The sequence below is a fragment of the Cyclospora cayetanensis genome, unplaced genomic scaffold (genome assembly GCF_002999335.1).
Source record: "Cyclospora cayetanensis isolate NF1_C8 unplaced genomic scaffold, CcayRef3 CcayRef3_contig_364, whole genome shotgun sequence".
In the NCBI taxonomy this organism is placed as follows: domain Eukaryota; phylum Apicomplexa; class Conoidasida; order Eucoccidiorida; family Eimeriidae; genus Cyclospora; species Cyclospora cayetanensis.
The window spans coordinates 191-12,094 of NW_020312330.1; the positions used below are offsets into that span (position 1 = coordinate 191).

The 11,904-nt window shown below is 56.4% G+C and overlaps 1 protein-coding gene across 1 annotated transcript; it reads left to right on the forward strand.

Moving 5' to 3' along the window:
• Nucleotides 1–782: 782 nt before the first annotated feature.
• Nucleotides 783–11,633, forward strand: LOC34621482 (the record flags this gene model as incomplete). Its single annotated transcript, XM_026334119.1, has 13 exons — nucleotides 783–2,324; nucleotides 2,917–4,029; nucleotides 4,474–4,786; nucleotides 4,951–5,258; nucleotides 6,135–6,490; nucleotides 6,771–6,861; nucleotides 7,006–7,335; nucleotides 7,595–7,780; nucleotides 8,132–8,300; nucleotides 8,424–8,661; nucleotides 9,541–10,073; nucleotides 10,149–10,293; nucleotides 11,177–11,633. Coding segments are annotated over exons 1-13 (5,781 nt in total), but the record flags the coding sequence as incomplete, so codon positions are not given.
• Nucleotides 11,634–11,904: the final 271 nt, after the last annotated feature.

The following is an 11,904-nucleotide window of genomic DNA, read 5'->3' on the forward strand; positions in this document are numbered from 1 at the left end:
GTGTGTGTGTGTGTGTGTGTGTGTGTGTGTGTGTGTGTGTGTGTGTGTGCTTGTCCGTCTGTCTGTCTGTGTGACTCCGGATTAGAATGGGAGTTCCGCTAACTCCTCCCCAGCTGTCCTCATTCCCTTTGTTCCGGGCTGGCTTGTATCTGCAGAAAGTTGGATACACGGCAGCTCCTTAATTCTGCGCATAAAACACCCATACTTAGCACACTGTGGGCTGCGTTTTAGGTTGCTTATGCCTTGGTGGAGACCCCTTCGGGAACGTAACACACGAAATGCCTGGTGTGGTCTAGGTTGGATATAAATGGTCACCTCTCGCAAGAGGAGCACCACTTTTTCGATTGCGGCTGACGCGGATCTGAGCCGAGAGGTGGAGAATTTAGGGTATGAGACGTTGAACTATGATGTTGCGAAGAATGTTTCGTGGGATTCCTGACCGATCTGGCAACGAACTGCCCAGAGGAACCGAGGTGTCTGGTGTGGTCTTGCGTGCGTGTCTTCCTTTATTTCATTGTATGGAATAAATATGAGTGTGCGCCCGTAGAATATAGTTTTTCCCTACTGTTTTCTGCCTCATCACGTCCTTTTGGGGAGCAGGGGGCCCCCCGGTGGGCCCCTTCGCTAGCGCATGCATGCGGCGCTCGCTGCATGAATGTGCGATTGTGGTGTATGTACACATCATTGCTCGCTTCGCAACTGCCGTTCTGTGTCGCAGAAAAGGACTGCATCATGAATGACTTTTAAAGTCATGTAGTCATTTATTTCCTTCCTTTCGACGAATGAGCCTCCTCACCCCCGATGTCGATCTCTCAGATTTCTGGCGGGTCCGTGTTCTCCTCCAGCCGACGGAGGGAACCTCCCCGTCTCTCTTCTCTGAGCTGTCTCTCTGCCTCACCCGCTGTTTCTCCTGCCTTCCCTTGGCCTCCCTGCCCGTCTCCCCGGCGGATCCGCATGTCGCACCGTTCCTTTCCTCCCCGAACAACAGGAAGACACAGGCAGCCAACCTCTGGCTCTCCTTCGTTACACCCCAATACCTAAACAGTGACTGGTCAGACCTCTATGTGCACAAGCAGGTGCTGGGCGCCATTGCGATCCACATACCAAGCGCACAGCGATTCAACGCATCCCACCCTACTGCGCAAGACTCCTCCGCCTTCAAAGTTCTCCCTGCCCCCCCGACTGCCCGTACTGCTGAGGATGAGGCCAAACAACAGGCTTCCGAATTTCGCCGAATGCTCCAGGAGGAGTACCCTACGGTCCTCGTGAAGAGAGTCGTTTGTCTGCTTCCCCCTGCTCCTGGCACTGCATCGGCAACAGACCGAGCCACTTCAGAGGAAGACGACGAATTGGCTCTTCTTCCAGAGTCGCTATGGGAGCACCTAACCGGATCCGACCAAAGAGCTCCCGTGCGAGAGATGCAGGGGGCCCTAGAGGGGCCCCTGCGGTCTTTCTGTGCTGCGCTGCTGCGGCAGATGGGCGCTCTTGTTCTTCGCACTCCCGATGTCTGCAGGCCCCTTGTGACTCCTCTTGATGGAGCTTTGCTGCCTTCTTCCCCCTCGGAGACAGTGGGCTTGCCTCCGTCTCCTGTTTCGATGGGCAGACTCCCTGGGCCCCCCGCAATCCCGGGTGTACAGACAGGTGCTGCTGCAGGGCTGTTTCGGCTGATGGCCTCCCGCCTGCAGAAGCAGACTGCGGATTTGCTGCTGCTCGGAGGAGCTCCTGCAGCAGCTGCGCAGCTGTACCTTGCCGCAGCGGAGGCAGCAAGGGCTCACGGGGACGTTATTTGGCAAGCGGCAGCAGTGCAAGGCCAGGCAGCTGCGGTGTACGCTTACATGCAGCCCATGCTGAGGGAGGCAGAGTGTGCGAGCTGCCCCTCGACGGCTCCTGGAGGCAACCCCTCCAACTGCGCGAGTGGCGAGGCGAGGGCGGAAATAGACGAGGCAGCGGCTGGAGCAGCGACGACGCTCGATGGAACGGAGAAAGAATCCCCCCTGTACCGCAGCAACTCCATGCCCAGTGCGCCCACGGAGAGCAGCCTTATGAAGGGGCCTTCGAACGCTGATCCTCTACCTCCTTCCATAGAAGCGATTCTGCTGCAGTATCAGCAGCGTCGCGCGGGGGCCCCCGTGGGCACAGGGGGCCCCCAAGGGGGGGGCTTGGGGGCCCCCAGCGGAGTTCCCGCAGTCGAGGGATCAGGAGGCAAGGGGATTCCCTTGCTGCAGCCTCTTTCGGCTGCAGGGGGCCCCTATGGAGGCGCTGCTCCAAAGGGGTACGGTGCTGGCGAGAGGGAGGTCGACAAAGCGCATGCAGCGCAAGTGCAGGTAGGACAAAAAACACATCCTAAATTTTGCGATTTCTGGAAGAAGTGTGAGTCGGACGCATGCGTGTTTCCGCTTGGAAGCGGCAAATCGATCGGGGTTTGGTGGCTGAGGGAGTAGGCGAAGGAGTAAGGGGGAAGGGTCAGTATTTAAGTCTGTTAGGAAGGGCTGCGCTTCGTCAAGGTAGGATTCCGCAGAAAATAGGATGCCACAAGCAGTCGTGTGCGTCGTCTCCTTCGAATGGGGCTAGACATCTCACAAAGGGGCCCCCTCCCCCCTGCAAAAAGCATCTTGCCAGTGTCTGCTGAGCTCCTCAGACGCCTTTGCCGAATGATGTCATGGTACTTTCGTTCTTCTCTGCCCTTTGTTTGGGGACCGCTTGTTGATAACTCTTGCTGAACGTCTTCTCCCTTGTTTTTCTCCTCGAGCTCCTGCAGCGGCCGGGCGATTCTTTTTATTTCCAGCCTTTCTCTCTCTCTCTCTCGCCTTATCGATTTCTGTGTCTGTTTTCCCCACTCCCCCCCTGCGTCCTCTGTGAAAAAGTCATCGCCTCCTTTCAGACTCTGCGCCCCCCCGCTGTCTTTTCCTGATGCAGCTGGCACTGGATGCCATCAGCCGCAAGCTTCGAGATGCCTCTCACGCGTATCAGTCGCATCCTGGGGGCTTTCTGCTGCACGCCTGCTGCTCTTTGCTGCTGTGTCGCTTCCTGGCGACGCATGGCTCGAAGCTTGAGTGTCTTCAGTGCGTTTCCTCTGCGGCGGAGAGGGCGAAGCGCTTGCCCGTCAAGGATTTCGTGTGTCTGTTGGGGGCCCTCGGCGGTCTTTGTGGGGCCCTGGGGGCCCCCCGGAAAGCCGCCTTCCTCCTGCACCGCGTGTGCATGGCTCTCATGGAGGCGCAGCGGTGGGAGGCTGCCCACTACGCTGCAGCTCTCGCTGCTCCCTGTTATCACCTCGCGGCTTTGCACCTCGCTCCTCCAGACCGACTGCATCCCCTCGCGCACAGACGTGCGACACTCCTTAAGGGCCTCGCGGGGCTGGAGCAGCAGGATGCATGCGGAGCCTCCTCTCGGCAGACGGCACTGGGGAGCGATTTCGCGGGGTTCTGCAGGCAGTCTTCTGCCAGCCTGATGCGGGCAGAGGGGCCCTCAGACGCGCTTTCTGAGCGCGCGGCTTTAGCCGACAAGTCCCCTTCTTCTCCGAGGCACAGCGCATCCGCCTCAGCGCAGGGGGGCCTCTCGGAGAAGAGCGAGTCGCCATACTTCCCGGTGCCTTCGCGACGTCGACTTGCCGAGGGCGCTCGGGGGGGAGGCAGCGGCAAGAGCAGCAAGGCGCGAGGGCCCTTCCTCACTTCTCTGTGGAGGCTCGTGCACGAACTGCAGACAACGGCGCACTCGCCGGATTCCACGAGGTGGAGGGCTCCCTCCCGCTGGGCGCTCCGTTGCCGGGGGGGGCCCCCGGGGCCCCTGTCTCCGGGGGGCCCCTCTCTTTGGGCCTTCTTGCTCCGGCATGCTGAGCGATTGCGATTTACAAACAACGAAGTTCGAGTGGCTTGGCCGGCGCTGCAGTCTCGCGTGCTGCACGTCTTGAAAGTCTCGGCAGAGCAGCTTGGCGACTTCTCGCGGGTCGCCTGGTACTCCTTCGCATCTCTGAAGCTGCTGTATCCAGTGATCGACGCCAAGGCGCAAGCTAGCGCCGTCATGGTCCTACAGGTGCGGTGTTTCGGCAGTCAGCGTGTCGAGCTGAAGAGGAGGGGAAGGAAGCGGGGCGGGGAGGCTCCTGGGAGCCGAGGGGGAGGGTTGTAGAAAAAATTGGAGGAGGAAGAGGCTGGCAGAAACTGAGGAGCTGCTGGGGAGTGGGCGTGGGTGGGCTTTTTGTTCGAGGAGAAAGGATTGCCAAAAAGGGGCTTCAGGATGTTGGTCTTTGTCTCTCTTCTCTTTTGTCTCTATTCTCTTCTTCTCTCCTCTCTTTTCTCCTCTCTTTTAGCGCAGTTTTTTGTGGTCCCTATAGGCCTCTCAGCCGCCGTATGCATCAACTCGCGGAGTGAGCGACGAGTGCAAGGAAGGCTGAGGGGGCCCCTCGTGCTTCCCTGGTATTGACGGTAGCTGCTGAGCGTCTCCGCGCATCTCATGCTTGGATTCTGCGCCTCTGCTCAGGCAGCTGCTGGCCGAAGAGCGACCACCCCTCTGTGTTTGCCTCCCGTTTTGACGATCCTGATGCCCCGTGCACCCACCGATCGACGCGGAGGGCCCCTCAAACCCAACGGGGGGGGCCCCCCGGGGGCCCCCAAGAATCTCAACAGAGGCACCGCTTCCGCGAATCGGGGGGGGGCCTCCCGACCAGGCGAAGACAAGCTCAGCTATCTCGGGGGTATGTGCAGAGGCTCTGTGGCTCCCTTGCCGCTGCTCACCAAGCTTCTGCCTCTTGTTGACTCTGCACCTCCTGGAAGTCTCGCCGCGCCGGGAGGCAGTGAACCGACCAGCTGCATCCAGAAGAGGCCCTCGAGGGGCCCCCTCGGCAACGCGAGCTCCCCTGCGCAAAGCGGCGACTTTTCTTCTGCTGCGGGCGGGGGGGGGGAGGCGAGGAGGGAGAAGGGGGCCCCCCCCCCCCAGCTGTGCCGCTGCTCTCCCCAGCGGCTCCGGGGGGGACGGACGGATCTGTTCTCTCCAGCTCGATCTCCGTCCCCCCTAAGAGCGCCAATGACGTCTTGATGTTCAACCCCTTCCGTAAAGACGTGGGATCGGGAACCCCTGCACGCCTCTCGCCCTCTGGCTTGTGGGTAAGGGGGGAACTGCGGACTGTGCAAGTCTCTGTTCGGAATCCTTTGAGCGTCGAGCTCGTGCTAGACAAAGCCAAAGTGATTGTCTGCGGCGCGAAGGCGGAAGTTTATCCCGTGACCGTCCTCGTGCCTCCTTCGGCAGCGCACCAAGTCACCTTCGAGGTGAGGCAGATTCGACGCAGCCGCAAACCACGAGAGACAGAGAGAGAAAGAGAGAAGAAAAACCTTGTCTTGTGCATACACTGGCCGTGTCGCGTTTCCTCGGCTGCTGGCAAAGTCGCTCGTATCGCATCGTGGCGTTCCCCCTCTCTCATGCTGCGCTGCTTCTTGACTGTCTCGATTTTATCTGTTCTAGAATGCGAAGCCTCGTCTCTTGTCCTTTTGTTGCCGCTTTTTCCTCGTGCCTTCCCGTCTCCTTCTGCGAGATGCACGGCTGAATGCTGCATGCACTCGGGGAGCACCCACTTGAACGTAACGCAATAGGGGCAGGGTGGCATCTGCGTGGATATCCGCCGTCTTCTGCAGTCTTCTTGATTGTCTCCTCTGCATCTCCCTGGCTTGTTTTCTCGCACCCTTAGGAAGCGGGGTGGGGCGAATGCGGCGAAATGGGACGTTTAATATGTATATATTTATATCTGTGTGTATATATTAGGTGTAGATATGTATACATGTGTGTATATGTAGGTGTATATATGTGTATTGCATATACATATATATACGTATGATGTCTATGTATATTTGTGTTCATAAGAAACCAAAAATGAAAAGCTGTGTTTCGGCCTGTAAGTGCCTGCGTGTTTTTACTTTCACGCCTCCTCCCTTATCCCGCGAGAAAGCGCCGACTCCCGCCTTTCCTTGTGGCGTGTGTTGTCTTCTGATTGCGGGCTGGGATTTTTGTCGCGCTCACGACGAAAGGTTCTTGCCTGCACTGTTTCCCGCCTTCTTCTATCGGCGCTGCTGCTGCCATCTTGCACGGGTTCGGCCTGTCTAAAACAAGCGCGCATGCAGCTGCATGGTCTGCTGCGAATTCGTTCGTAGGTCACAGTTATGCCGCGGGAAACAGGCTACCTCTACTTTACGGGGCTTTCCTACACCTTAAACAGAGTGCAGTGCTGTCAGTTGCTTGTGAGACAAAGCGAGAAGCTTGATGGTCTTCTGAGCAACAGCAATTTCGTTGGCACGCCTTCGGGTTTGTTTCCTGGAATGGCTGGCGGCGTAGGAGGCACTTACTTGCAGAGTGGGGGGGTTCTACAAGAATTGGACGTTCGATTCAAGACGCAGGCGGATACGGCAGCAGCAGCAGCAGCTGCTGCTGCAGCAGCTGCAACTGCTGCTGCTACAGACGATTGGCTTCCAGGAGAGGAGTTCGCCGAGGCTGCGGGGGAGTTGCTGGAGTGAGGCTGCCGCAGGCAATGAGGCTGCCGCTGAGAAGGGTTTCTCTCAGACGGAGCGGCAGAATTGCCGCAGAGGATCGGCTTCTGACTGTGCTGCTGTTTCCTTTCAAACTTCCTCGCCTTCTGCTGCTGTGGCTCCAGAAACGGGCTCCTACTCACTGGAATCGTTGCATGCAGAAGGAGGAGGCAGCAGGGGCGGGAGCGGCCTCCTCCTGCTGCCTGGAAGAAAGGCAAGCAACGCCCTTCCTCGTTGCGTGCTGCCTGTTTCTGTGTGTTGTAGGTACAGTGCAGCCGCTTGCGTGGAGGTTATTCCGGAGCTGCCTTTGCTGCGCATCTCGCTTGAGGCTGCTGCTCCAGCATCCTTTCCAGCGGCTCGACTTGAGCGTCGACTCAGGACGGCAGCACGGAGGCAGACACAGACACAGCAGGAGCAGAAGCAGAAGCAGCAGGAGGATCGCAGGAGTGCGTCGGTCCGTCAAGCTGGGCAGACGGAGAAGAGGCTTCTGAATCAGGAGTCGGAGGAGTCGAGGCGACGGGGAACTATTTGGTCGGAAGTTCAGAGTGATTCAGCGTTTACGGTGTCGTGTCTCCAGCGAGGCAGTGGCTCTTGGGAAGGCCGATGCTCTCAGGCTGCTTCTCACCGACGTTGGGGCAGTAGGAAGGAGGAAGGAGAAGACGGTTCTTCGTCTTCCAGCGAGGAAGATGAGGCTTGGGGGGCCTCATCTTCTTCGCTTGAGGGAGCCTCAGGAGAAGGGGATGCAGGCTTGCTCGCTGCCTTTTCGTTCGACTCCAGGAGACACGTCCAGCAGGGCTTTGAGGCAGTACGTTGCGCTAGAGGGGCGAAGGCTAGGAGAGGCGGTGGTGTATTTTTCAGATAGTTCACCGAGCGCTGTAGCGGGAAGGAGCGAGGGGGAGAAGGGTGGCTGCTACGCTTTTTTGGGGCCCTTCGAGCAGCTGCAGTGGGGGGCGGAAGGGGAAGGAGGCTGCCTTCCTGCCTGTAGGGCATTTGACGTTCTCGTTTCCTCTCTTTCTGCCCCCTGTTGGAGCAAGCTCTCGCATGCGTTGGATTCCCTCTGACTTGATGCGGCGCAGCAGCGGATCGAGGGATCTGCAGTCGCCTCGGCAGATCCCCGACACTCCCCAGTCTGGGAAGGCCAGCACCGACTCCTGTCTGTACACCTGGAGAACGTGGGGCGTATCCCCGTGGGAGACCTTTCCTTCAAGGTGCTTACGCCGAATGCTACCGAGCCAAATCCGAAGCAGAAGATGGCTCTTGAAAGGCTTTTTCAAGTGAGTCAGTTGGTGGTATTTTTTGAGTCTAGGGCCTCTTTCGGCCGCCTCGTTGGCTGTGTGGCTGTGCTGCCGCGGGAGCTCTCTTTCGTAGGATCCACCACGGCAACTGCCCACATGTGCATGTCTGGCCGTGACTCGCTGCATGTACAGCTGTACGCATTCAGCAGGCAGAAGGACGGTCCGGAGGAATGCAGTAGAAGCGGGAAGGGGAAAAGGCGGGGGCAGGCAGACCGTCGTTAGAGGCCTGTACACTTTTCGCCTCCCTTTTGTGTGGCTCTCTGCCACACCCCACAAACTGCGGCTGGCATTCTCGCTGTCGCGCATGCGTGTTATTTGTGAAATTCGCAGGTTCTTTGGAAGCGTGAAAGTGCTCCTGCCTGCTTAGGGCCCGCAGGAACAGTCGAGTTTTCCCCTGCAGGATTTCGAGGCGAGGCCTCTTGCGAAGACTACCTGGATTTAAATCCTTCCCTTCTTCAGAGTGCCTCATCAGGATTCCCCAGCGGCGACGCCTCACACAGTCTGTTGGAGGGCAAATGGAAGGCGGAAGCATCCTTCTCCTCCTCCTCATACCACCAGGAGGAGGAGGGGCCCCCCCTACCCATGTCCTCGACGGGGGATCAAAGTTTCACAGGCGTCGCAGTTTCGCCCTTCTTGCCGCCTTGGAAGGCTCCCCCAGAAGGAGCAACGGTGTCTTTCGACCCTCTGCCTCTGCGAGGAAGACTTCCCAACGATGGCTCAGAGAAAAACGCCTCGGAAAGGGAAAAAACGGAGTCTCCAGCCTCGAGATTCGAGAAAACCCCACTCATTCAACCAGGACAGAGAGTTCGAATTCCTCTAAGATGCATTGCCAGCGAGCGATATCCCTCGTGCTTTATAGAGTAAGCCGCAAACCGAACTGCTTTGCCTCTGTGCTGTCTGGGGACCATTGTAATACCGAACTATTCGCGCGATCGATCTCTTATTGAAGGCCAGGCATGCTTCTGTTCGTCTCCCTGGCGTCGGTCGATGCTGCATCGCTTGATGCTCTCTGTCTCTCTCTGTGTGTGTGTGTGTGTCTCTCTCTGTGTCTCTCTCTCTCTGTCTGTCTGTCTGTCTGTCTGTCTCTCTCTCTGTGTCTCTCTTATTTAGCACCTGTTCTCCGCCCTCCCACCTCTCCCTTCAGGACTGCCTCTGCTCCTGAATTATTGCTCTTTCCTGTGCGCATATCTTGGCGTCATGTGACTTACTCTCTTGGTCTTGGTGCCGCTGCGCCGTCATCCCTCCCGGATCTTCGCTTTCTTCCCCTCGAAGCCTGTCCCCTCTTCTGTAATCCCGGCTCCTCTCGTGTGTGTTTACGTATGGAAGTATATAAATATGTGTTTGTATTGTATGTATGTGTGTATCTATGTACGTCTTTATGCGTATGTATGTGTGTGTTTTTAATGTCCCTATGTCTGTGTGTATCTATGTGTGCATAGATGTATGTATGTGTATATCTATGCATGTGTGGAAATGTAGGTGTGTGATTATATATCCATATATGTGTGTGTGATTATATATCCATATGTATGTGTGCAAGTATATGTCCATATATGTGTGTAAATATATATCTATGTATGCTTTTGTGTGTAAATATACATCTTCAAACGTGTGTGTAAATATATACATACCTGTGTATGCATATGTGTGTGTAACTATATCAATGTATGTATATGTGTGTGTAACTGTATATGTATATATGTATTCGTATATATGTATACGTATGTGTGTATGTGCAGGGTCTCGTATTCTCTGTCGGCTGATTATCCTTATCACCGAGTGGTGTACATACCGCTCAGCCTCCGTGTGCAGAGCGGCTTGCATCTTCGTCCGCAAGGCCTCTCTCTCTTTCCGGTGTCTTGTTTCGATCCTCTGGCAGTTCTCAGGACGCTTTGTTACTCGGGTTTTTGCCCAGAGGCGCTCGCGGCAGAGCTGGGCATGGGGGCCCCTTATTGGAGTCTCCCCCCCGACGAGGAGGGCCCCTTGGGGGCCCCCGGGGACTCGGAGAGCGAGGGGCTAGGCGGGGGCGGGGGGGCCTCCGGGGGCCCTCTGGGGTCGCCCGGGGCAGCCAGTCTTGCATGCAGACCCCAGGAGGGGGGGGCCCCCTGGACCCCCTTCCAGCCACGTGCTGATGGCAGAAGCAGTCGCAGAGTCTCCTTGGATAGTGGTACAGGAACTGTCGGAGCGCTGGGGGGAGGCATAGTGGCGACGGGGGGCCCCTCCCCTCCTCCGGTGTCGTCTTGGTGGGGGGCGGGAGCGGGGGGCCCCGGCGGCTCGCTCTGCCTAGGCGGCCCTTATGGGGGCCCCCCGGAGGGGCCCCCCCCCGCCGCTGCTGCTCCTCCTCCGCTCAAACACGAGTTCGACTACAGCAGATGCATCTTGTGTCTGGATCTGACGAATGCTGCCCCCGTAGACTTCGAGTGCTGGGCTTTAGGCGATAAAGCCTCAGGCCCTCAAAGACTCAGTGTGGGACCTCATGATTCCCAGTCAAGGTCAGTCTTCTTCAAAAAGAGGCCTTGTGGCTTGATTGCTTTTTCACAAGTCATAGTGAGCTGCTCTTTATGTACGAATACTTATATCTATGCATGTGCGTATGTGTATGTGTGCTGCGCACCCCGTGTCTCTGCCTCTCTCTCCTTTTCCCTGCGTCTATGGCCGTGTCGGCTTGCAAAACGTAAAAACACCTGTGTGTAGGCGGTATGCAAGAACGCGCGTAAAAATACATGTATCCGATGCCTCATGGATGCCTCTTCTCTCTCTCTTTTTTTCTAACCCTCTGTCTCTCTACGTCGCTCTCCATTTCTTGTATCTCCATCTTTCTCTCCATTTCTTTATTTCCACCTTTCTCTCTATTTTTGTATCTCTATCTTTCTCTCTGATTTTTGTATCTCTATCTTTCTCTAATTTTTTTAAACTCTATCTTCCTCTCCCTATTTTATCTCTCCCCCTTTCTCTCTATCTTTCTCCCTACTTTTTTATCACTATCTTTCTCTCCCTATTTTTTATCTTCTCCTGTCTCTCTGTCTTGCTCTATCTGTCTCTCTGCCTGCCCCCTCCCTTTCTCCCTCCCTCCTTTTCTCCTTATTTTTGCCTCTACAAGCGAGCGCTGCATGGAGGGTGGTGGCTCTTCGGTTTAGCGAAGCGCTGCATGTTTGACTCGAGCTTCTGTGCAGTCTGCTGCCTGACAGAATCAACGGAGGGCCTCTGTCTCCGTTCAGTGAAGCGTTGAGTGCACTGCATTGCCGTGCTTTGGAGAAACGCATTGTACTAAGACGGTTTTCATCTTTCGTGAAAATAATAAGGCGGCGCCTGCGCAGCTTGAGCGCTAGAAATTTGCGTCTTGGCGTGCGCTGTATGTACGGTGTCGCTGCTTAGGTGGGCTTTGTGGGTAAGTCGCTTATCTCTTCCTCCCGACGCTGATGTAGAGACGTCCCTCTCAGAGCTCGAGAGACGGCTGCAGCTGCGGTGGAAGACGTTTCCTTCGCAGCAGGGATCTCTCTGCCTCTTTGCACTGCTGGAGAAGGCAGCGAGAGTGGCTTTGCAGCGGCGTGGAGGGGCAGCCGCTTTGGGGGCTGCCGCCAACGCGCATGCAGCAGGGGGGGGAGCGAGACTGCCGGGGAAGGATCTTTCCAGGGAGGATGCGGCTGCTAAGGCAGTAGGAGGAGCTCATGAAGGCCTGTCGCAACAAACGCGCAAGTCGCCGAACAAAGAGGAGGCTGGGAATGCCCCTACGCAGCAGGAGCCACAACAAACAGCAGATGAAGAAGAAGAAGCAGTGCCGCAACATGAGTTGATGAATCTTCTTCAGCTACCCCACCTTGCGGCCCCAAAGGTGTGTGTCTGTCTTATCGCCACATTTACGTGTCTCTTCAGACATTAGAGAGAGAGAGAGAGAAAGAGAGAGAGAGAGAGAGAGAGAGAGAGAGAGAGAGAGAGAGAGAGAGAGAGAACGGAAGAGCGCACGAGAGAACTCGAGACACAAGAGGATATCGTATGCGGTCGTCTGTTGGAAAAAAAAAAAAGTGAGTTTTTTAGGGTTTTTTTTTATCAGTGTTTTTTTTTTTTTTTTTTTTTTTTTTTTGTTTTTTTTTTTTTTTTTTTGT